At 38.2% G+C, this 26,145-nt stretch overlaps 2 protein-coding genes across 7 annotated transcripts in view; both read right to left on the bottom strand.

Moving 5' to 3' along the window:
• Positions 1–467: 467 nt before the first annotated feature.
• On the bottom strand, positions 468–25,025 carry LOC143371519 (acyl-CoA Delta-9 desaturase-like). Of its 3 annotated transcripts, none has more exons than XM_076816763.1 (6): positions 24,936–25,025; positions 6,402–6,622; positions 5,020–5,150; positions 3,175–3,380; positions 2,641–2,826; positions 469–810 (listed from the first exon to the last, which is right to left on the bottom strand). In XM_076816763.1, the coding sequence occupies exons 2-6, from the start codon at positions 6,607–6,609 to the stop codon at positions 489–491; spliced, it is 1,053 nt and encodes a 350-aa protein (XP_076672878.1). In that variant the 5' UTR covers positions 6,610–6,622; positions 24,936–25,025; the 3' UTR covers positions 469–488. The 3 variants fall into 3 exon arrangements, with proteins under 3 accessions (XP_076672879.1, XP_076672878.1, XP_076672877.1); XM_076816762.1 differs by lacking the exon at positions 24,936–25,025 and adding an exon at positions 7,211–7,334 and having other exon boundaries at positions 470–810; XM_076816764.1 differs by lacking the exons at positions 6,402–6,622; positions 24,936–25,025 and adding an exon at positions 7,211–7,334 and having other exon boundaries at positions 468–810.
• The window catches only part of LOC143371518 (acyl-CoA Delta-9 desaturase-like), a 31,676-nt gene continuing 19,836 nt past the window's right edge, over positions 14,306–26,145 (bottom strand). The window contains exons 1-6 of one of the 4 annotated variants that reach the window (XM_076816758.1): positions 24,936–25,071; positions 24,105–24,325; positions 22,556–22,686; positions 20,293–20,498; positions 16,742–16,927; positions 14,312–14,809 (exon numbers count right to left, since the gene is read on the bottom strand). In XM_076816758.1, the coding sequence (XP_076672873.1) occupies positions 14,488–14,809; positions 16,742–16,927; positions 20,293–20,498; positions 22,556–22,686; positions 24,105–24,312 (1,053 nt within the window). In that variant the 5' untranslated portion in view covers positions 24,313–24,325; positions 24,936–25,071 and the 3' untranslated portion in view covers positions 14,312–14,487. Of the gene's footprint in view, positions 14,810–16,741; positions 16,928–20,292; positions 20,499–22,555; positions 22,687–24,104; positions 24,326–24,485; positions 24,619–24,935; positions 25,072–26,145 lie in introns of those variants that run through there. The other 3 variants (XM_076816760.1, XM_076816759.1, XM_076816761.1) reach the window with 3 other exon arrangements.

Below are 26,145 nucleotides of genomic sequence, written 5' to 3' on the forward strand. Positions count from 1 at the left end.
ATGCAATTCCCTATTTTTTTTATATTTTTATCGACAATACTTTAAGAGATATCGCGCTGTCCACTCCTTAGTGGGACACCCTGTAGAGGGTAGTAGCTTGCACAGAAAAACAGCAACATATTTGGCGCACGACTGTCCGTAAAAGTACAGATTTGCTTGAATTGTGTTTTATCGTAAGGAAACCATGATTTAAATTTATCATTGTCAATAGAATCAATATCATTCATATCAAATTCAGGTTTTTCTGTGGGCTATGCTGACAAACATGTAATAGAAATATGGGCTAGAAACTGGTTAAACTTAAGTTAAAGAACGTTGATTGCTGCTATATATTTTATTTTCATGAGTTTATTGCTGCTACGTGTGTTTTGACAAGTACGGTGACTTTAATTACAAGAAATGCAATCAGGCTACCCATCTGACGACAAATCGTAACGTATCGAGTGCTACAATGGCCGGCTGATTCATGGGCCGATTGCTCTCTTCTACTAATCATTCTTACGGCTATGCATCACCACTGTCCCGACCTTGTCTTCTTGCGTTTGATCTATGTCCCCCCAGCCCCACACTTCATGGCTGCCGTCACCGATTCTTTCCACTCTCTTCTGCACTATGTCTTTGGGTACCACTTTCAGATCGTACGCCCAGCCGATCTTCGCGAACAAGTCAATAAACGCTGTCGTTACGTTGAATCCGTAGTTTCCCAACTCGGCCGCCTTATAGTCCCACGGGAAGACGTGATGATAATTGTGCCAACCCTCCCCGTATGACACGAGGGCTACACCCACGTTCTCAGAGGGATTGATGCACCTGAAATTAGGGATGAGTTCTGTAAAGTAACGCTACTTATATATTGTCTCCGCAATACGTATATTTGAAGAGAGAAAAATAATTAATTAATCGAAGTTCCAAAGTGAAATTCATTTGCTCGGTGACCCTTCTAATACAGGGTTTCCCAAATGTTAATATTAAATCTAATAATATGATTTGTAGCCACAGGCTATGTCGCCATTCCCGTACACTGCTGTAAAGTTCTCACCAAACGGAATCGGATAATAGTACCATTTTCAACTTGAAAATTATGCGGACAGCTTCAAGAAAGGCTTTAAAGCTCATAATTTAATCAGGCAGCAAATTTACATCTTGTCCTGGTGGGAGTTAACTCATACTGGAACGAGAGAAACTACTTGGGGTACAGGAAATTGCTTGGAAAAAACCCTGTCAGTCAGCTAGCAATCTCGTCCAAGAAATGTTCACCGCTCAAGAATATTACGCGATGTTCTGGGTGTACGCCCGGAAAAACGGGGACGCAAGTGATACTGTGCGAGCGTTTGCACGGGAATACCCACAAATCCGAACCCAAAGCGAGGGTACGATTCGGCGTTTGGCGTCAAGATTATTCTCAACGGAGTCAATGATGCCGCAAGGCGTGCATAGACGCTGAGTGCTCAACTAATAGTAATCGGCCCCTTTCGGGGCCACCAATTTTATAACGTAGGAACAACACGTTCCATGAAAAGTAAATTAAGTGATCAGTGTTAGTGGCCGTGTAGTGAAGTGAATATTCGGTACATTAACCCAGACGCACTTGACGTTGCAACCCTTACCTTCGGGTGCTGTCATATACGTGCGATCAACTGAGCATTGAGCCCTACCCTATCGTAAATCTTTTCGTCCACCGATGACCAGGATCGGTACAGTGACCTACTTAGTGACACAGGTTTCCGAAAAGGAAGGAAAGGAATGTCCGAAAGGATGAGGTTTATTTAATTTATTGGTGATTATTAAGTGTAGAAATAAATTCTGTTCGATTTTAGGGTACAATAACAGTTTGATTTAAGAAATGAAAACAACTCAATCATCGAAATAATCTCCATTATTGTTAATTACCATTTGCCATTTTTCTGGCAGCTTACGAATATCACCGCGATAGAAATTCGGTAGCTTTGTACTGATTATGTAAATCCAGTCGGAAAGAATTTATTCATACACCGAGGATTATATTTTAAATTTAGTTATGTTGGCCGTTATTAAGCTACGGATTTTTACCTCAATAACGAATTACGATCACTTGTCGTACATTTTCCATTACATTACCTTTTCGTTTATGCCTTATTTGAAAATGAAATTTACGTATTTCTTGTCCTCTCACTTCAAACAATTATTATTTAAGATTCTGCTTTAAAAAAAACTGTGTAACGTGGTTTCCTTCGATGCATGCCGACTTGTTTGTTCGTACGTTCGTAGTACAAGCGCAGCCGCCTACCGCGTAGCCAACGCTACCGCGGGAGCACGGGCGAAAGGCGCGCGCTCTGATTGGTCGGGGTTTTTTGTTAATATCTCATTAACGAAGCTTCGGACAATATTTTCGCTAAAGAAAAAGTTGTTTCAAATCACCCCCTCAGTCACCTATTTCAAGGAACTCCGACATTTTTGGGACACTCTGCATGTACGGCAGATACATTGTGGTAGTAGCAGCAGTTTTTCGCGAATATCTTTGAAACTATGGCCGAACGGCGGTAACATGCATAGGAAAAAGTTGTTCAAAATGTTGAGTTTTACAAAATATTTAAATTTCATCAAAATCAGTGAGGTATACACTTTTATGCATAATTACCAAAAATTTTAAGCGATACTAACTTGTCATATGGTTTGTTGCCGTAGAGGTGGGCTGCAGAATTGACCAACCATGTGACGTTCAGTGTCAAAACATATCGCAGAATCCCGGGAACGAAGTAAGCATTCGACCACGTCTCGTTCCAGCATAAAACTGGTACAACAGTTGGCATAACGAAACACAAAAGGGGCATCAGGACATTGTAATACCTATAAACAGATTAGGAAATATGTCAACTCAAATTACAGTTTATTTCTTGTATGAAAACTAATATAGTGGGGGATAAAAGTGTTTGCACATTAAGAAGACTGAAATAATCTGCGTTACAATTTCACTTATTATTATTACTACGCTTATGATTTTGGTAAAAATTAAGGCAGTAGTAAATTTACACTTAAGCATATTAAAAATAGGGTTTCTCCAAGCGTCGAAACCTCGAAACCCAAGAATGTTTCGAGAATGCTTCTAAAAGTTTGATTTTAATCTGCGAAATGCATCTTGCTCCTATACAATTAACAATTAACATACACATAAAGATGATGGAAAAACGGCCCTACCTTTTCTGGAACGCAAGTATGGGATTTTTTTCCAGATCACTTATATCGATTCCTTTGCCTTTCTCCTTAATGTCCGGATGCTTTCTACACAACAGCCAACCGACATGCGCAAAAAAGAATCCTCTCTTTGCGTTATAAGGATCTGCATTTGTCTCGCTATATTTATGATGAACTCTATGATCCCTGGCCCAGTGAATTGCAGCATCCTGTCGAACAAAAGCAGCCAGAATTAAGTCCATTTGATTCTAATTACATCCTAATTATTATATACAGGGTCATCCATTAAAATTGCAACCCGCGCTCGCGCGAACAGTGGGACTGTAACACCGCCTCATGCAGGGTCGGCTTTAAAGCGGGAGGGGGGGCGGTCGCCCTGGCTCCCTATAGAGGGGCGCCGTTGCCTAATTTTCCCCCTCCCACTGCCTCACTGCTCACGAGTCACGCACAGGGTGCGTTTCAATTCACGCATACTGCGCATAGCTGCAGCCAATGGTAATTGGTGGTTCATACGGTGAGTGTATACAGGGTGATTCTCTCGGTGCGCCTGATCAAAGAAATGCCGCCTGGTCAACCGTGACGAGGTCAACCCCCCGTGGTGCCTCTCCTAATTTATGGATTTTGACCCTCGAAGGAGTTGGAGTACCTATTAAGAAGTGCGAAATGTCCCATTTCTCATCAGATCTCTGCGAAAACGGTGCCAATCGATTCCTTATGTTTCGCCGATGAAAGTAACACCAAGAACGACGTAATTCAGAGCATAATGAAGGAAATTACATGAAAAATTGATTTGTATAATTTCAAGCTAACTTCCTTGAAAATAGTCCGATTTACATGACATTTGGTATGGTTTTCATCGGAAAAACACAAGGAATCCATCGGTGTCACTTCCATATCGATACGATAAAGAATTATTTTATTTCTGAAACAGGTATGAATCCTCAGCCGACCGCAGCAAATTGAGGTCGGCGCCCCGCAGTCCAGGGTGAAAATATGAAATATTCATTTTAGCGTATTAAGAAGGTTCCCTTTACGCCCGCGTGCCCCTCAGGCGCCTAACAAGCACTCGTATTTAGCTGAAATTCAAAGCCAATTTTCTCGAAAACGATCGCGATATTATAAAATTCTATTATATATTTTCGTCTTAGTTTGGCCTGCAGAATCACCCCCTAAAATATTGACTATCAATAGAGTAATAGATGTCCACCTTGTATAATAGGATGGATCGCATAAACAAGTGTCTGATTCAAATCTCCAAATTCACATCGGTTCGCTATCATGCTTTACGTACCCGCAAGTGGGTGTGCCCCCCACCCCTCACACTAATCTAGTCCCAACCAATACTAATATCCAGAACAAGTTGGAAATTGGAATACGTTGTGTCGGAATAAGTCAACATGTACCAAAAATACTAAAAGTTTTTTATTAATATCTCGGAAACTAATAAACTCCCGCAGCAACAATTTTAGATTTAGGGTTCACACACCCTCCCCACACCTCCCCTCAAACCTCGTGTCCATCAGCCATTTGGGCCATTCGGATGTACAGTCAAAATAATTTATTAATTCCAACGATATCGAGAAGGTGATAAGTTTAACTCAAATTTGTTATACGAATCGGAACGAATGTGGAAGCGGTTAAAAGCATTTCATAAAGAAATAATCATGACTGTTCTTTCCAATGAGTCTAATTCCGCAGTTTCGTCTACTACATAATTGTATAGATATTGGGGTTCCAAAAAGTAATTGCCGTCTGATTTATAATCGTCTTTTTTCTCGTTCTTGTGTGACATGATACGTTCCATACAACAGTTGTAAATTTCCTTTATGGATGAATCTGTTCACTTACTTCGAAGGCTGTGGTTTGAAGGATCATCAATAGGACCTGGAGCGGCCACTTTGCTTTGTAGGCTTTGTGTGCCCATAATCTGTGAGCACCAGCTGTGATTCCTATGCAACATAATACCTGAAGGACGAATGCTGCAAATAAAAAAGCACGAAGAAAGGAATATACGATATGCACATCTTTATAGCTTAAAATTAAGTTTTCCTTTTTCACCTCTAAAATCAACAACCGTGTAAGTCAAAAAAAGTTCAAAAAAGTCTCATTAAATTATCTGTAGTAGCTTTCCTTTAATTAATTCCTAAAGATTACCTATTTTATGGGCTCTAAAACGGAACCTTCCCTTAAAACACAAACACGAAAATTTTTGCGCCACAACGAGATTTCTCATCATGTTTCTTTAGCACATGTAATTAACTCAATGTAAATTACTTGGATCAATAACACTTTGATAGAATTCATTACACTGGTAGGGTAAACCCGGATAAATTCGTGGTACTGGTTACTCCGTGATACTTTTTGGTTTGTCCGTAACTCGAAATGGTCTGACTCAATTTAGATGGAACAAAAGCTAACAGAGAGCATGAATATTCTAGTTTATGTTGTGGTGAAGTAATTAGTCAATTGAAGTTAGTGTGATGCAGTGAGAGAGCGTTTTGGTTCTAGCAGCGCATTATTCGTGAAATTCTTCGTGCTAGGTAGTTGTGAACGATCGCTTGTTTATGTATTATATGTGCGTTAGAAGATAAATGGTAAGTTCAAACTGCAGGTAAGTGATGGTAAAATGACACTTTAACAAATCATACTCTTGAAATTATCATACAATAAGGCATCAGTGTTATTTTCGCTTATGAAAAGTGACTAAGTTCTTATTTTTCGTGTGCTTTGAGACTGAGTTTCTGCTTGTGCTGTTTGAGAAACTTTGATGGTCAATACCAGAAACAATGTTTCCTTACGTCCCAGACATCTAAAGATCATGCAACGATTGATTATATACAAAATAACAATAATATAAAATAATATAAAATATTGTAAAATTATTTAAAATACTGCAAAATAATGTAAAATAATATAAAATAATATAAACAAGTAGCTAGTGAACATATATCGGGCCAGCGAGGACTATCACGGAGTAACCAAAGTATGTCGTGAAAATTTAATTTTGTATATTTTCAATTAAATATACTTAGTAAATTTCTGCTAACCTATTATATGTTTGTATGATGTCTGACCTATCATTATATCGTAGACTCACTATCAGAACATGTGAATATTAGCAATTAATAGATCAATTCTAAAACTATCACGGACTTACCCAAGTTTACTCTATTCAGTTTCTACTGTGACATTTCTTTAAAAATTACCATCGAAATATTAATATCGCTCACCAAAGACGGATGTCATGAATTTGGCGGAAGTGAAGACGAGGTATACTCCGTAAAGTGCTGCAAGATGAAGGTACGTAAAGAAAATGACACCTCTCCAGACGATGTGTATCTTGTATTTCTCCTTCGGCGTATCCATCACTATATTTTCCTCAAGCGTATCATTTTCGAATAGCACACCCGTCGGGGTACTTGTGGCATATGGCGCCATTCTTACTTTATTCCTGAGAACAAACGTACACACGCACACACCTTGTATTGAACGTTTCCTTTAACGTACAAAGCTATGAGTGATTGGGAAAAGTAGTAACATGAAGATTTCATCGAGAAACTGGAGGAATGAAATATTTGTTCATTTTGTGCACATAGTTTCGTTCACACTCATAATGGAATGCCACAACTATGGAAACAATGTCGGAATCACCGACTTCACTCAACTTCTTTTGCATTATTTGCTATGAATCCCACTTTTATTGTTTAAATGTTGTATATGCATGTATAAAATTGTCATGAGCCGAGACTAAAGGCAATGAGATTAGCGGCTGCGTACCCGAGGATCTGCGGTTGTTTAGAGTTTGTTAATAGCTGATGAACCGGTTCCTGGGTAGTGGCTACGACCGGGAGCCGCTGGGAAAAGTTAATTTAGCTTCGTACCTTCATAACGTGATATACTTCGAAAAGTTAAGATGTATCTATGTTCGGTCTTTACAACTGGTAGAGTGTTTGACTCGGGTTTCAAACAACTGAGAAATGCGGGAGTCTCAAAGAGGACGTTTAAGTTTAAAGTAATGCATAACAGCAATGTTACGTACTGTACGGTTCTTCCGTGTAATTGTTCGAAAGGGAGTGGAACCCGTTCTTGCTAAGCTTCTGTCTTCTAAGCGCACTAAACTTCAAATGAACACCCGAGTATGCATTCATGCTCCTTTTTACATTGCATAATTGAGCTTAGAAAGTGGTGGGGACATTTTCTGCCTTCAATTGAATATCATTTTTATTGGAAAACCTCGATTGCGTCGCAAAATTGCAGGAAGCGATGACCCGCTGGGTCGCGTGCATTCTAAACACCCCATTGGGTTAAATGTCAAGAAACAGTATTAAAACGTAACAAGGTAAGCAAATCTACGGTAGGGAAACTAAATAAGTGCACGGATCACGCTCAGATCGCGATCACACGAGCGTTGAACCAAAGGACCTTGTGACTGCGGTCACACGAACGTTGGTTTTGTCATCCGCAATGCTCACATCGGTCGATGATAGGTAGGTAGGTATCCTTAGCGCAAACGATTGTGGCCGTCCAGATTTGATAATTGGATGGCTCCACATGGTGGGCCTTTTTTTCGACGAACATTTCTACAGTATTTCGTGAACATGGTTTAGGACAGCGAAGGCCAGTTCGAGCCATTTGGGAGCCATAAATTTATGGCCTCTAAGTTGTATTAATATAATTGACATTAACCCACGGAGGCTCGTGCTAGGCCCGTGCATTTAGATCCATGTTTTCGAAACTTGAGGCTAATGCCCAACTACAATTCACATTTTATTAACATTCTTACTAATTATTGTATTATAATCTGGTAAACCCCGTCTTTTAATATTTATTTTTGTTTTCCTGAGATCGGTGCTCAAAGTCTGTCGAAAATCGCAAAATTTAAGAGCTTATCAAAAACTTTTATGTTTCTCACAGTTTTTATTCACGTTACTGAAAATTTTTCTTTGAAAATTTTTTGAAAATTTTTATAAATTTTTATAAATTTTTAAAAAGTTGCAACCATTTGTAATGCGTGTAATTGATATCATGTGGAAGAATGAACCCTTCTCCCCTAGAAACAACAAGAATTAGGTGGTATTTTGTGCTACTTTCCAAGAAAATGGTAATTGAATCACAGACGAGGTATAGAATAGACCTATCAAGCAATGTATTTTTGTGTTGCCGGTTTGGGGGGTCCTAGGACCCCCTTACCATTTTAGTGTCGCATGCAACGTTACCGGTAAAGTCTCAAAACAGATTGTAACGCTACGCGTGGTAGGAACTAGAATTAAGCACGAGTAAAACTAGGTTATGTTTTGAGAGTCAAAGCCCGCAATTTACAAATGTTTCTGTTAGAGTAACAATTTAAAAATCGTCTTACGAACATATTCCGTTCAACGGAAGAGAACGGAGGAATGTAGTAGCGGCCGGCATGCGTTACATTCTCGCACAGAAAACGGAGGTCGGCGGAGGACGAAGTTCGGCGAAGACGGCCAAATCCAGGCGGTGCTCGGCGGTCGGCACGATGGTCTTGAGGCAGTCGTGGAAAGCGTGCTAAGAGCACAGTTACGTTGCTGTTGTCTTCTGTATTTCTTTGTTCTTTTATACTAATATTTCATCATTACATTTTATTTATTCTTATTGCACTGGTGTGTTTGGTTGTTCATTTTGTGAAACCCCGTTGATCCTACAGTTATTTAAATAATTTTTTATTAAGATAATGCCCAACTTTGCTGCATACCTTAAAAATGAACTGAATTGCGTTTTGTTTGAACTCATTTTCCTCAGAAAAACAATCCGTTGGTAGTACCTACTTTCATGAACATCTATCAAAAACATGAGCATTTTAGTTCTCCGTACTTAATACGTTATCTGGCCCGGCTTTATTGGTCTCGGCTGTCAACATCTTCGAGTACATGTCGTCGATGCTGTTATAAACTTTTATGATGTTTTGGATAATTACACTCTGGCACAGGGCGTGGTTAGGTTGCCCCTTGAATAGCCAGGATAGGTATACCAGGCATAAATATAGCGCAGTACTAATCTTCGCTATAAGGGGTATACATAGAAGGTGTATATACGCACCCAGACATTATGTTTTGTCTTAAGCCGGATCCAGACTTGAATGAGTATACGTTGAGCAAGGCTGAACGCGCAAGAATATTCTGATGTGGACGGGTGAAACGGTAGCCAGGGTCGCATGCTTCTACCTCAGAGAGGGTGAGCGTGAACGCTTATGCTAGTGTGGATGTGTCACTCGTGGTAACTCGATGCATCGGCATGCGAACCAACTCGCGAATGCCGACGAAGACACATGGCCTGAGCCGACCGCTGTCGGTTTTCTTCCCCACATCGAAGGAAGTTTGGAGCGAATTGCGCTCAGTGTGGAAGATACAAGCAAATGAGATACTTTTCTGAAATCCTCGATGTCTGAGATTTTCATGATATCGAAATATATTGTAGTCCATATGAAATTAGAGAGGGCTAAGGCCTCATTTTTCCAGATTCGAAATTGTTTAAAAAATATAAATTATCAAAGTTTCCTGTTTTCGATGATTTTTACGAAACGGCTTCAGAAATGAATTTTAATCTCCTAAATTATTGAAGGTAGGTACGGATTTCTGTCTTTTTTTTTAATCACGAAGGATGAATCTGTGTGAATGAATTGTTTTTGTATTGCGAGAGAGGTGTTTGCAACATAAACATAATGGAAATGCTTTTCTTTTGAAAATTTGATGTTCGGTTAAAGTGTAAAAGAATTTGAAAAAATATGTCCTTATTCTGTGGTCTATTAGATTCATTAAGCTTCTTTGAAGACACATGGCACTACTCAGCGTATACGCATTCAGGTTTGGATCCGACTTTACTGGTGTATTATTATGATAACCGAAAGGCTTTTAGGGCGTTTTCCCTTCGCAGACTCGAGCTTGAAAATTCCACATACATAACAACAGTATTAAACACAACTTATAACAATCAGATGAAATGCATAAACATTCCGCCAATGGCACGTGTTTGAAAAAATGCACCGAGATACGGAATAAATTTCTAGTGTCACTTTTCACAGCAAATTGGCAAATTCAGCAAAAGTTATCAGTAGCATTAAAACCAACGTTCCTTTATTAACATTTTAACATACTAGAATTTTTGGATCGAACACTTCAGATTCTTGACAATACAGTACATTGCGTCGAACACTGTGCCGCGTCACAAAACTGCAGGTAGCGATAACCCCCGGGTCGCGGGCCTTCTAAACACCCAAATGTTTCAAAATGTGAAGAAACTATCTCTGAACCACAAAGTAAACAAAACTGCGGTAGGTCCCACACAAGTAAGCAAAACTACAAGTGGGCCCTACCGTAGTTTTGCTTAGTTTGCTGTTCAGAGACACATTTCTTGACATTTTAACCCATTGCACCCGACCCGGCGGAGGGGCGGTCATCACTTCCTGCAGCGTTGTGACGCAGCCGAGTTTTTCCAATAAATTTGACATTCGATTGCAGGCACGCGCTCATTCCCACTACTTTCGGAAATCTGATTTTATACTATAAAAAGAACAACGAATGCATACACGGTGGTTCATTTCTAGTTTAGTGCGATTAGAAGACAAAGGCGTAGCAAGATCAATTACACAGGAGAACCATACAGTACGTAACATTGCTGTTAGACATTACCTTAAACTTATTCTTATTCTCAATAACTTAGTTATGTGTACAAAATGGAACAAATATTACATTCCTCCAGTTTCTCAATGAAATCCCCATGATCACTACTTTTCCCAATCACTCGTAGCTATGTATGTTAAAAAAATGTCCAGTATAATGTCTATTCGTGTGTACGTTTGTCCTCAAGAATAAAGCAAAAATGGCGCCATATGTCACAAGAACCCCGACGGGTGTGCCTTTCGAAAACGATACGCTCGAGGAAGACGTAGTGATGAAAACGCCGAAGGAGAAATACGAGAGGCGCATCGTTTGGCCGTCCGTGATTGTCTTCGCGTACCTTCATGTTGCAGCACTTTATGGATCATATTTCCTTTTCACTTCCGCCAAATTGATGACACCCGCCTTTGGTGAGCGACATTAATATTTCCATGATAATTTTTTAAGAAATGTCGAAGTAGAAACTGAATGGCGGTGGGACGAATTCTAATCAACAACTTGCTTTTCTCTTTGGTGTATCCGACCAAACAATTGCCAATTACATGAACTTGATCATAGGGAGTCTTCTTAAGAATTTAGTTCCGAAATTCATTAATAATAATGATCCTTCTGCATTGATCACTCATAATACAACAATGGCAAAATTATTGTTTGACATTCCCGAAGACAACGCTTGTATGATACTTGATGCTATCTATCGTCTTACACAAAAGTCAAAGTATTATGCGGTACAAAAACAATTGTGGAGTGAGCAAAAAAATGCCACTTGTTAAACCTACAGTGACTTGTTCACCTCATGGTTGGGTATCGTTTGTTCTTTGGTGATTTGCAGATATTCAGATTGAACTCCATTCATGAAAGTGACGCCGTTTTACTCGATAAAGGTTTTCTTGATGTTGTGAATTTCTTAAGTATCAACAAGAAATTGCACGTTCATTAACCTCTGCTTCGTCAACTTGATACTATTGAAGCAAATACTTCAAGGTTTGTAACTAAATGCCGCTGAATAGTCGAACAAATTTTTGGTCGACTTAAAATACAATTCAAAATCTTTTCTTTGCCAGTTCATAATGCAACTTTAAGAGATGATTGTGAATCCCTTTTGATAGCTTTTGCTCTTGTAAATTTATTTTATGAACCAAGAATCAGTGACAAAAATTACGCAGACATTGTGCATAAATGAAATCTCGAATAAATGTTCCAAACCGTTTGAAACTCGTTGTTCAGGAATTGAATCTTTCTGAAGTTAAATCGATATATCTTGATCTTGAATATACAGCAATGGATAATGAGGAAAATAATACACGATTTATAATTTACATTATCTCAGCCTCGGTCCATATCAAATAAGAAATGCGATCTCCTATTATGCACACCACCAAAAACTTTGGCAAAAAGAGGGAATGTATGTTGGTACTACCAATTAGTTCCTTTATGTATATATATATATATATTCAAGTTAGTTGCAATTGAATACGCAAAACACGTACACGTTATTATCCTCTCTCTCCAAAGAATCTAGAGCCATCAACAAGTTATAGGCCCAGGGCGACTCATTTACTTTGAAAATTAAAAATAGTAAAGGCAGCGGAAAATAAAGAAGATGGCATTTTCAACGTTGGAAGATATCTCTGACGTCGAAAAATTGAGGGATGTGGACTCCTATACAATGTGGGTTTTCCAAATTACGATTCTGTTTCCAGCCAAAGAGCCGGATGTTGTGGATGGAACCAAGACATTGGCATATCAAGGAGAGGATAACGAAAAAATAAGAAAATGGAAAACGCGTGATGCGAAGGCTCAACACTACACGATGATTACTTTAGCAAAACTCGTGGTGCTACACATCAAAACCTGTAAAACCGCAAAAGAAATGTTTGATGAAAAGTAAAGAAATTCAGTACCTGTACAATCGATAGCCCATCGCCAAGCAACTCTAGATGTCTAGCCTGATTGTCATTTCTTGTAATTAACTTTTAAGTTGCCCTTCAATTTTAGTTAATAGTTGGACCTCTGGGGCCGCCGCGGCTCCTATTCGTAGTATTCATAAAATGACCTCTTTATTTCATTTACTGTGCAACAATTTTTGTAAAAGGACGATTGTTTTGTTACGTGATGGATTTTACGCGGGGATTTTAAGGGGGAAAGGTGATTCGAGAGGTGATTCGCGAGGGATTTGAACGAACAAATTGAGACTAATTTCTGTTATAACAGGGTTTTACTTTTCTATTACAACCAAAAAGTACCTATACAGACAACACGTCTGACTACATTGGATGCTAACGAGTGAATGTACAAATACGCCCTTATTCAGGATTAAAATGTAACATGCTTTTGTTAATACAAATATCCAATTATACAAATAGTTCCTTAATTAATAATGCAACGAATCATTTGATTGGTTCCTCGCTCATTAAGAAGGAGCGTTTTACATGGTAGCGGTATTTTAATTGCAAAGCAATCGAAATCAATATTTATTTAATGGACGTCACTAAGTAATAGTCATTGAAAAGCTTTTGTTCGTAGTTTTGATTGCTTTGCTTGACAATTCTAATTTAGCGCGTCTAAACCTTTGCTATGCGGAGCCATCTAACATAAAGCTATGTCTACATAAGTGTTTTACCACCACGTGGTACCGTAACTGTTTTATAAAATAATAAATATAGAAATGTAGAAAAGTATTACAAATTTGGAATATAAAGATACGTGATAGGTACTTACAAGTAATGCCAAACACATAATACGCAATGGTTCTTTATTGCAAACAATCCGTGAGATAAACAGATCTCTTTAGTAAAAGCTAAACTGCAAAGGAAAGTTTCGTGCTACAGGGTGATCCTGCAGCCACTGGACTCAAAGAGATGCTGCCTAAACCCCGTGGTGAGGACAAACCCGGCAGTGTCTCACCAAATTTTAGGGCTTTCGACCCTCGAAGGGGTTGGAATGCCATTAAGAAGTGAGAAATGTCCAGGATTTCTGCATTTCTCATTAAATCTTTGCCAAAACGACGCCAATCGATTCCTTATGTTTCACCGATGAAACTGACACCAAGAACGACGTAAATCGTACCATAATTATGAAAATTACGTACGTGAAAAATTGATTTGCATAATGGAAAATTAGATTTGTTAATAGTAGTCCGATTTAAATTATTTTCTGTCAATTTATTCGGGAGAATCCCCATGTACCTCGTGGTCGTCGGCGACCTGGTTGCCGGGAACTTGTCGCTAGTGCGTAACGGGGCTTACAGTTTAGCTTTTACTAACGAGATCTGTATATCTCACGAATTGTTTGCAATAAAGAACCATTGCGTATTATGTGTTTAACATTACTCGTAAGTATCTATCACCTAGGAACCTTTGTTTTCAAAATTTGTAATACCTTTCTATATTTATATATTTATTACTTTATAAAACAATCGTCGTTTTACAGAAATTGTTGCATAGTAAATGACATAAAGAGGTCATTTTATGAATCCGAATAGAGCTGTGGCGGCTCCAGGGGTGCAACTATTAACTAAAATTAAAGGGCAACTTCAGATTTATTACAAGAAATGAAATTAGGCTAGGTATCTGACGACACATGGTAAAGCATCGGGTAGAATAAGAATGTTGGAGGTCCAACAACCATCGATGGATGAAGAGGACGAACGATCGACTGTTCTCTTCTAGTTCTACTAATCCTTCTTAAGGCTATGCATCACCACTGTCCGGTCCCTGTCTTCTTGCATCTGATCTGCGTCACCCCAGCCCCACAGTTCATGGCTACCGTTACCGGTTCTTTCCACTCTTTTTCGCACTATGTCTCTGGGTATCACTTTCAGATCATACGCCCAGCCGATCTTCGCAAAAAAGTCAATGAACGCTGTCGTTGCGTTGAATCTGTAGTTGCCCAGCTCGGACGTCTTGTAGTCCCACGGGAACACATGGTGAAAATTGTGCCAGCCCTCCCCGAGTGCCATGACGGCTACACCCAAATTCTCACAGGGATCGATGAACCTGAAATCAGCGAATGAGTTCTAGAAAGTAGTCAGGATTGTTTTCATGACGTAGTTGCCCACTAAGGAAGGATCTTTAGAAATTCAGTCCCCAAGGGGGTGAAAAGGGGTAAAATGTATTTTCTCAGATTCCTTAATATCTCTTAGGCCCGATTAGATAACAAATCGGTTTTTGCATACAAAAGTTTCCCACACAAATCCCGACAAATCAATTTCAGGATTTTGCACTAATTAACCCCTAAGGGGATGAAAGGGGTAAACTGTGTTTACATGGAGTCCTAAATATTTCTTAGGCCCGAAGCGAAGCACGGGGTATTTTGCTAGTATATTTGAAAAGAGAAAAATAATCGATTAGTCGAATATCCAAATTGGAATTCGTTACTATTAAGTGTAAATAGAGTGACTTTTAATCACAGGGCGTGTCGCCATTCTTGTATACCGTTGTAAAGTTCTCACCAAAAGGTATGGGGTACTATAGTATCATTTTCAAGAAAGGCTTGACAGTTCATAATTTAATCAGGTAGCAAGTTTACACCTGTTTAAAAGTACCTGGCGTGAAGAAAATCCTAATGGTACTAGACAACAAGTGGGTCTCCCATGCTTCATTATTAGGGCTATATTAGCTCGCGAAGTTTTCCTGCTTTTCTACGTTCAGGAATTTTTATTAAAAGAAGAAAAATGTCCTTTCTGACCTAGAAGCACGTTGGACACATTTTTTTATGTGAATACATCTTTAAATTTGCTTTCATAGTGGGGAGGGCGGGGGAAAGAGTTCCAGAAAACCCGATGATAATAAAATCGGGAGATATAGTTTCGTGTTGCAGCTCCGAATCTATGTATGATCCGAATCTATGTTCCGAACATAGATCCTAATTTCACTGGACTATAAACGCATATATGTACGTTCTCCGTTCCGTCGTGGGTAAAAGCGGTTTGAATAGCACAGTTATGTATTTTGTTATAAGGAATGTAGGTACCGACTCATATTCCAGAAAAATCGATTTGTTTCAATAATCCGTGGAAAATGGCATTTCTTTGTTCAGTTTTCCCGCCAATGCTAATCCACTTTTCTGTAAATTTGTGTGAAATCTATTTATATGAAACCCTAAATACAAAATACGGATAAATTGAAATTTGGATTTTTGCATTATAAAAAAAATAATTATATTCGTCTCTTACTTGACTTCAGTAGCAGACGCGTATAAAAAAAATAATAACTTGAAAATTGTTAATGCGTGGGTTTGGCTTATTCCTACTTCATGCAAGCTGAATGATAATATACATAGATTTTTTTAAACACCTGCATGAAAATGGGTGTTTTTTTACGCCTACTGAGCGGGGACAAAATTACCAATTTCAGACGTAATTCGCGTTTTCTACTTTTCTCCCAAGGAAACTTGAGTTGGTGGTATGAAGAAGTCATTGGTCGACTAATCGATATCGATCATGTGTGTTTATGTTGATATTACAACAGCACCTCTTTTCATTAAAAGATAAAATGAGTGATAACAAAAGTGATAGTGATACGAAATACTACCGCACGCCCGCCGATATAGCAGGAGCTGCAAAATCAATTGAGAAAAATTGCTGCCACCGAAATCGAAAGAAAAGTAGACAATGTACAACAAATTTATGGAGTGGTGACATAACCAAAAAGTGGAGTTTTTATCGCAAGCAGTGCTTTTCGTTTCTTTCTTTTTAATTCAATAAGAAAGCAAACGAACATGCATATTTTTTGCGAATCGCTCAGCAGGCTATCAAAAACACACCTTTCATGCAGGTGTTGAAAAAAGTATTGTGCCTGACAAGGGAGAGACGCGACTTGCCTCGCGTGCAGTGCTGCCCTCGCTACGCTCGGGCAGCAAACTTCACGCTTTTCGGAATCGCTTTCTTCTCTACCTTGTCACGCAATGTACTATGAAGCGATACTAACTTGTCATAAGGTTTGTTCCCATATATATGGGCTGCAGAATTGACCAACCACGTGGCGTTCAGTGTGTAAACATAACGCAGAATCGTGGAAGCGAAGAAGGCATTCGACCATGTCTCGTTCCAGCATAAAACTGGTAGAACAGTTGGAATAACGAAACACAACACCGGCATCAGGACATTGTAATACCTGTAAACAGATTAGGAAAGTCAAATAACAGTTTATTTTTTACATGAAAGCTAAATATAGTGGTGAATAAAACTATTAGTATGTCAACAAGGCTAATATAATATGTATGCGTTACAATTTGATGTACTATTATTATTACACTAATGATTTTAGTACAAATTAATAAACTAGTAAAATTTAATTGTTAAAAGAATGTGCGAGAGTTGAAATTTTTACAGGGGGAAATGTAAGAATTTGTAATTAAATGTTTACGGAAAACTGTGCCGGATGACAATTACGGATTTCCAGTATTGTATCGTATCTACACACATTCAAAATTGATTTTCTTAAAAAATGCAGGGTCTTACTTTACTTTTACTCAAAATATTCTCTTTTTTTAGTTGCATCCAGAATTATGCATTTCTCCTCAGTAGTCAACATAAATTACTTATTCTTAGATAGGACAAAGGCGTCTTAAGGGGGTATTCTCGTCTAGAGGGACGAGATACTGTATTTTCTTTAGGGACGACCAGAGATGGGCATTATTTAAATAAAAAATTATATAAGTAGCTTAATAAATACAAGAGACTTTATCTGTATTTGTTGTAAGTATAAATAACCCAGAGTTCGTTAATATTCTTAGCACGATAAATAATGTTTTCATAAATAAGGAATTCATTTGACAGTCACATAGATAATATTTACGTTCAAAGGGGATTCATCCGAAGCTTCAAATAATATTCTCACTTTCATTTATCTATAGACACGGTAGCGTCTTGACGCCAAGTACATGTCGCTGCCATGTATCTTTTACTTGTAAAACGGCTAATCCAACCTTACCTGAAACTTATTTCATTAATATCTCATCACGCCTGCGATATTTTCTAAATTTAAAGGCATTTTTCTTGTGTAAACCACATATAAGCATTCGAATAAGACCAAATTCAATAAAATTGGTCCACGTATGACAGAGATATCGTAGAGATGCCAAGCGTCAAGTAAGGTAAATTGTCCAAATTTGAAATGTCACGAGTTTTTACACCACATTAGGACACTGAATTATTGTCTCAATTAACAAGGTAAATCGCCAAAATTTTTTAATAGACTCTTTATGTAGAGTCGCAGACTTGAATGTTGTCCGGAGAAGGTTCGACAGAGAAGCATCTTCTTTCGCATAAGTTTCTGGAAATTTGTACCATGCATGTACAAAATAATATATTGTAATAAATTGCATTGCATTTAAATTGCCAAATATTTTTATACCAGCAAACTATTTTTAATTTAAAGTTTTTATGTAAAGCTTATAGAAATGAAGGCGACGCACAGGCTTGGATAGAAGTATATATTAACTCAGATGTGTTTCATATTTCTAATCGTTGGCGTTACATGTTAGAATACGCACAAAAAAATTACGCAATTTTTACCGATAAGCATTATCCACACGTATTTACTAACATTGCAGTAACTTGTATAAACAATTTCAGTCATATATAATAATAATTAATGGAGATATGGATTTTTCTCAAAACGGTGTTTTTCATGACGGTACGCACGATATCTCAACTTCTAGTGGGCTAATTTGGTCCATCTTTTTCGAACACCTTCAGAAAACATATAATTCTATCCGGTAGCAGAATCAAAGCGAAATATTTTTTTTCACAAGTTTAAGGCCGTTTAAAGACCAAACAAAAAACACGGAAAAGATGAGTTTTAAATTCAAAGTCCGCTATTTTGTGAATTTTTCATTTATTTTCATAAATCTGCTATCGGCTATAGCTACACTCTTACTGATTAAGAATCCTTTTGTTTTTGTTTTTTTCGTTTTGGATCAGCGGAACAGCCAGAATCATGTGTTCCATGAGGCAACTTAGAGACACTATAATATATTAGACTCTTATTATAGTGTGTCTAAGGCATTTTTTTTTGCATACGCTTTACGAGATGACCCGTATCTCCATTAATTATTATTAAATATGGCTGAATTCTTTTTTACAACTAAGTGAAATGTTAATAAATACGTGTGGATAATGCTCATCAGTGAAAACTGTGTAACTTTTTTGTGCATCGCCCCTAAAGGAAGGCAAAAATTGGCCTTCTAGACGAGAATACCTCTTGAGGGGTTAGGCCACCTTAGACGGAGCAAAATTGTAGTCATTTTCAGCACTTTTTTAGGAAGATAATGAAATAAACAGAAAATTTAATATGAAGCCTGTTATTGTACAATTCTCGCTGGAAAATATCGTATTTTTTTCGTACAAAATGGCGGCGGTAGAGCCGTGATGCACAAGATCTTGAGGAACGACGTTTTCCACGGCGTTCAATCTCACGGCTATACCGTTTGACTTAGAACACAAAACCAAAATGTTTTATTTGTGATATCGTGAATTGCAATTGACACTTTAAAATAAAAAAGTGCACTTCTTCTCCCCCTGTTCACCATTTAGAGACAAATTAATGTTTCTGGATTTCCATACGTACTTCTCTAGTTTTAGGCATGTAGAAAATAAAACTTTTTGGTTTTTTGTTCTAGGTCAAACGGTATAGCCGTAAGATTGAACACCGTGGAAAACGTCGCTCCTCAAGAGCTTGGGTATCACGCATGAACCTAAGAATTAAATGGGTGGAGCACAAAGTCTCAATATCGACGAGGGAGTCGAGCCAGTCGATCGGGAGGAGAGAAGCCGTGGTGGACGGCTTGTGATTGGCGGAGTAGTACTAAAAAAAAATCCGAAAATGACTGCAATTTTGCTGCATCCAAGGTGGCCTAACCCCTTAAAGACGTCTGGTAAAGCCTGAAGACGTCTTAGGAACGATATAAACAAGAACTCATTCACAAATGAGAACGTCTTTAAGACGTCTTCAATACGGCCAAAGGCGTTTTAAGGGAGTATTACACCCAAAAATTCGATTTTTTATTTTCTAATAGTTTGGGGTTTCGAAAATATGTCCCTAAAATATTAAGGTGAAATTCGAAAAACTCCCAGAGTTATAGGGGCTTAAGCCGCAGCGTGGCTGGCAGTCGTTCCCTCGACCCTTGTATCTAAAGAGGCTATGACTGCCAGCAAAGAAGAGGGACCTGCCCATCATGATTTTTTTTTAAGCTGACGAAGGTTTCCTCTACGGTTCTGGTATACCAGATTAGGGATAAGTTACAGAAATTAGTTGTTATCTACCGTAACTTCAGTCGTATAGGTCATAACTGCATGAAAAACTTTAAACGCGTTTTTCTCGAAACAATTTTTTTAGATCGGGCGCACATTTTTCTTAAAAACTACTGAACCGTTTGAACTAAAATTTGACACACATTCAAAGTGAATCTTTCTTTAAAAGCATGTTTCTCCTATACTATTAATATACGCGTAAAAATGATGAAAAAACAATCCTACCTTTTCTGGAACGCAAGGACTGGGTTATTTTCCAGATCACTAATATCGACTCCTTTGCCTTTCTCCCTGACGTCCGGATGTTTCCTACACAACAACCAACCAATATGCGCAAAAAAGAATCCTCTTTTTGCGTTATAAGGATCTGCATTTGTCTCGCTATATTTATGATGAACTCTATGATCCCTGGCCCAGTCAATTGCAGCATCCTGTCGAAAAATAAATCAGACAGAATTAAGTTACGTCCATTTGATTGTAATTACATTCTAATTATTCTATATGAACATAAAAAAAAGTTCATCCATTATAATCATTTAGCCGATTTTGCGGATGCTACTGGATTGATGTATCGCTTGAACTTTGTATGAGTTACATTGATATTTCGTAGAGTTTTTTTCCGTCATTAGGAGATACTCGTAAAGCGTTTAGAAATGGCAAATAAATAATGTGAAAGGTAAGGAGAACATTTACGGTTTCGATCTAGTGTTGTATAAAGTTCGAGTCTTCGAAGCTTTAAGCCTTAACCTTAATAACTCAGCCTTTAAGGCTAATATCATATGAAGCTCGAGCTCTCGAAGTTCGAGGTTGAAGCATTGAGGCTCAACAAGGAACAACAGTGTACCGACTGAGCTAACCGAGCAGATCATAAAGGCGATTTAACCGATTTTGTTTCAATCGTCAAGGGAACCGAAGTACATTGCGCTGACGATAACGGTAATTTTCATTTAGTTTTGTGTTGAGGAACGTTTAAAGAAAGAATATAGTGAGCAGAAACATTATAAATGTTATAAAAAAAGCTCATAATAAACTTAAATTAATATAATAGTGGTTGTGTCGTTATTTTTAAGTTGTACGACAAAGTTTTATCATAGCTTTATTGCAAATCAGTTTAATTGAATAGTATTATTAATTATTAGCGTGTTAGTAAAGTACAAGTGTAGAGATCAAACTAAAATTCAAATTGTGCAACGGATGAAGCGTCTGTATCATTCACCAGTTCTTTCGATGAAAATTCCGATAATGAAAATGGGAGAACGTCGATAAGGGTCAACCACAGAAGTTCGTGGAAATGGGATTGTTTTGAAGAGAAAGAAGATAAAATACAATGCCGCAGTTGCAAACATGTTTTTTCTTTTAAAACGTCACACAGTATTTTAAAAAAACATTATAGGAAACACGAGATAAATACTGTACAAGAAATTCAAAAAGTTGGGAAATCGAAAACTCATAATGAAGTACAGAAATTGTTGATGAAGTTTATAATTCATGGAACTCATTCACTGCGTATTGTGGAAGAAGAAGCGTTTGATAAACTCGTGAGCGGATTAAACCCGGATTATAAACTTCCTAGTAGGTATACCATGAATCAGACAATTCGGAATACATTTAAAGAAGAAAAGAATAGAATTATTCAACATTTTAGAGAATTAAGCCATAAAGTGTCATTAACATTTGGCTTTTGGACCTCGGTAACAAACAAACCATACATGGTTATCACTAGCCATTTTACGATGAATGGTACAATGCAGTCACTACTAATTGATTTTTACAGCATTCCATACCCTCATAAAGCTGAAAACATTATGCAAAAAATAAAACAAGTAATTGAAGAATTTCATCTTACAAACAAACTTATAGCTCTGACCACGGATAATGCAGCAGTTAATTATAAATGTGTATCATTATTAAAAGCGTTCAATGAAGATTAAAGAAATGTGACTCATATTCCATGTATTGCTCATGCTTTGAATATCGCAGTACAAAGTAGTTTAAAGGAAATTCAGGACGAAGTTAATAAAGTATCAAAACTCGTTCATTTTATTACGTTTTCTGGTAAAAGGAAACAAATATTTGAAGAACGTTGCGTTTTACTAAATGTAAAACATTTAGAACTTGTTAAAGATATGCCAGTTCATATATATGTTTGTATATATTTGTGTATATATATATATAAGCTCACGGCTCGAAGCTCATTTTAACAACACTAGCATACGATGACCACTTTCTTGCAATTTCGTTTGAACTGCCTATTTAACTTTATTCAAGACAATTTATCAATTCTAATGGTACTAACAAGGGCATATATTTAACTCAAATTCACGATACTACTCGTAGCAATTGTAAATACAGTCCCACATATTGAGGTTCGAAGGGATAATTGTCGTCCGGTTGATAATCGTGTTTTTTCTCGCTGTTGTGTGACAGGATCATCATATGGTCCATGCAACAGTTACAAAATTTTGTATGGACAAATCCGTCCACTTACTTCGAAGGCTATGGTGTTTAAGATCATCAATAGGACCTGGAGCGGCCGCTTTGCATTGTAAGCTTTGTGTGCCCATAATCTGTGAGCACCTGCTGTGATTCCCAAGCCACTTAATACGTACATGATGTATGCTGCAAGTAAAAAACGCATGAAGAAAACAATATGTAGGTAAACTCGGGTAAGTTCGTAGTACTGGTTACTCCGTGATACTTTTTTATTTGTCTATAAGTGGAAATTGTCTGACTCAGTCTAGATGGTACAAAAACTAACAGCGTGGATCTTCTAGTTTATGTTGTGGTAAAATAATTAGTCAATTGAAGTTAGTGTGATAGAGTGAGAGAGCGTTTTTGTTCCAGCAGCGTATTATTCGTGAAATTCTTCTTGCTAGTTGTGGACAAAAATGTCCCCTTAAGTAATTAATCCCGTAATCATCTTCTTAAATTTAAATCTAAAAATCTAACACAAAAATCTAAAAACATGAGGTTGCTAGGGCGCGCATGTGATCCATTAAATCTCAGGCGCCATAAAGATTGTATTGTTTAACTCTAAACGTTGTGTAGTTTTCCGCGTACTTGACAGTACTACAAGTAATCATCTTCGAACGAGATGCTTCATTTAATTACGATCGAACTTCGCCCGCCCTCGGAAGTTCAATTTGCCGATCAAAATAATTATATTTCGCAAAGTACCTCAGCTTCGAGAGCCTTGTTTACTAATTCTGTGCATACCGTATCTATTCAATTCCCCGAGTAATACACTTATTTTTTATAAGTACCGTGTACCTATTTCTCACAACCTAATAATTTCACGAATAACTGTTTACCAAGTATTTTGAGCTTATTCCAGGGAAGAAGAAAAACGGTTTCTGTCAGCGACACCGGGAAACTAATACTAAGACACTAATACCAAAATCTACGTGCAACAAAGGGCCTCGTTATTCTATATCAGGGCTCTTCAAGGTCGCTCCCGCGGGAGCTTGGGGTTCTCCCACTGTCGTCCGCGTTGCCAGGGATACCGCGCGACGCTAACCATGGAGGCGCTAACCCGACTAACCCGTCATGGCAGCCTTCATAGCGATGCGCGGTCTCCTTGACAACGGAAAGCATGCTGTGCCAGAGGAAGACTGGAAGGGGAAGCAGACGCGTGAGGGGCCCCTACGCTGAAGAGCCCTGTTCTAAAGAAGTCATAACGATGTAGAACAGGGTTCTCCAGCGTAGGGGCCCCTCACGCGCCTGCTTCTTCTTCCAATCTTCCTCTGGCGCAGCGTGCCTTCCGTTGTCAAGGAGACCGCGCGTCGCTACGAATGCTGCCATGACGGGTTAGCCGGGTTAGCGTCGCGCGGTATCCCTGACAACGTGGACGAGAGTGGGAGAACACCAAGGTCCCGCAGGAGCGACCTTAAAGAGCCCTGCTAAAGCATCTAAAGTATAATTAACCCAACGGAAACAACACGTAGGTATCACACCTCGTTACAATTCGTTCCATTACTATTCAGTTTCTACTTTCACATTTCTTCAAAAATTACTATCGTAATATTAATATCGCTCACCAAAGGCGGCTGTCATCAATTTGGCGGAAGTGAAGAGAAGGTATACTCCATAAAGTGCTGCAAGATGAAGGTAGGCGAAGATAACCACGTTCCTCCAGACGATGCGCATCTCGTATTTCTCCTTCGACGTTTCCATCCCTACATTTTCCTCCAGCGTATCCTCTTCGAATAGCACACCCGTCGGGGTAGTTGTGACTTTCGGCGCCATTGTTGCTTTATCCCTGAGAACAAACGTACACACGCACACACATTATACTACACATTTTTTATTGTACAAAGCTACGAGTGATTTGGAAAAGTAGTGACATGGAGATTTCATCGAGAAACTGGAGGATTTTATTCTTTGTCCCATTTTGTTCATATAAGTTCGTTCACACGTACGTATAATATAATGCCACCAGTATGGAATCACCGACTTCAATCAATTCCTTTTCCTATTATTTTCTATGAATTCGAATTTTCTTGTTTAGGCAATGAGATTAGCGGCTGCGTAGCCGAGGATCTGTGGTTGTTTTAGAGTTTGTTAGTAGCGGACCAACTGGTGCCTGGATAGTGCATATCACAGAGCCGCTAGGAAAAGTTAATTTAGCCTCGTAATTTCATAACGTAATACTCCTCAGGCAGTTAAGATGCATCTCTGTGGGTTTATCTCACACTGGGAATTCAAATATTGATTGGATTCTAATAAAGAACAGTTAGTAACAAATAACAACGTATATTCTATAAGTTTGCTCCTTATAACTGGTGGACTCGGGTTTCAAACACCTGACCAATGTGGGGGTCTCAAAGAGGAAGAAGTTTAACATTATGGCTAACAGCAATGTTACTTACTGTATGTTTTTTATGTGTAATTGCTCGAAAGGGAGTGGAACCCGATTTTGCAAAGCTTCTGTCTTCTCAGCGCACTATACTGGAAATGAATACCCGAGTATGCATTCATGCTTCTTTTTATATTGCATAATTGAGCTTAGAAAGTGGAGGGGACGTGCCTTCAATTGAATATCAGATATATTGGAAAATCTGCTCTGCGTCACAAATCTGCAGGAAGCGATGACCTCTCGGGTCACATGCATTCTAGAAACCCAAGTGGGTTAAAATGTCAAGAAACTGTATCTAAACGGGAAAACTTCTTTAAATAATAAAGGAACGGTAACAGATTCGGCAATAAATCTACTACTCTTTTCCTGTTTGTGTTTCGGATCTAGAGACGCGGTAATGTCTCGACGCCAAGTACATGTTTCGACACCCTGTTTATGTGGACTGTCGCTGCCGTATATCTTTTACTCATAAACCGGCTAATCCAACCTTACCTGAAACTTATTTCATTCATATCTCATTACGCCTGCAATATTTTCTTAATTTGAAGGCATTTTTCTTATGTAAGCCGCATATAAGCTTTCGAATAAGACCAAATTCAATAAAATTGGTACACGTATGACACAGATATCGTAATATTGCCTCATGGATCAGTCGGAAACTATTCTAATTACATTATAACAGACTCTTTAAGTGCTGTAACTTCGCTCAACAGTAATAAAATTGACACCAACATTAATCCATATATTAGCAGTAGGTATCAAAAGAAAATACTACGAAATAAAACAAAAAGCTAACATTGATATTAGATTTGCATGGGTACCGTCGCACACAGGTATTCTAGGTAACGAAGAAGTAGACGCCCAAAGGGCGACACTACTAGAGCCAAGTACCAATATACGTATACCGTTTACAAACTTTCGCGAACAATATAAGCTCAATGCTCACCTAGAAACCAAAAAATGCAATGAAGAGCAAGCACTAATGAAAGGAAGAGGATATTTCCAACTATACAACACTGGTAAAAGTAAACCTTGGTATACCAGCCTTAACCTGTCCAGAAGAGTTATAACGACTATTAATGACAATATATGATTCCCACAGAGAAAACTTGATTAAAAAACTAAAGAAATGTAAACTGTACCCACCGTACGATATTAAAATGTTTCTCGCTACTCTGGACATACAGGCGTTGCAAATAATATGCGACTTCTTCCAAAAATGC

This window comes from Andrena cerasifolii, chromosome 7, assembly GCF_050908995.1.
Source record: "Andrena cerasifolii isolate SP2316 chromosome 7, iyAndCera1_principal, whole genome shotgun sequence".
Taxonomy (NCBI): domain Eukaryota; kingdom Metazoa; phylum Arthropoda; class Insecta; order Hymenoptera; family Andrenidae; genus Andrena; species Andrena cerasifolii.

Excerpts from the sequence above, each read along its gene's own strand:
- LOC143371519 (XM_076816763.1), bottom strand. The coding sequence starts at position 6,609 with ATGGCGCCATATGCCACAAGTACCCCGACGGGTGTGCTATTCGAAAAT. Across the intron at positions 5,151-6,401 it reads ATTCATGACATCCGTCTTTG|CATTCGTCCTTCAGGTATTA; the intron begins GTGAGCGATATT and ends TTTTATTTGCAG. Across the intron at positions 2,827-3,174 it reads ATACTTGCGTTCCAGAAAAG|GTATTACAATGTCCTGATGC; the intron begins GTAGGGCCGTTT and ends ATCTGTTTATAG.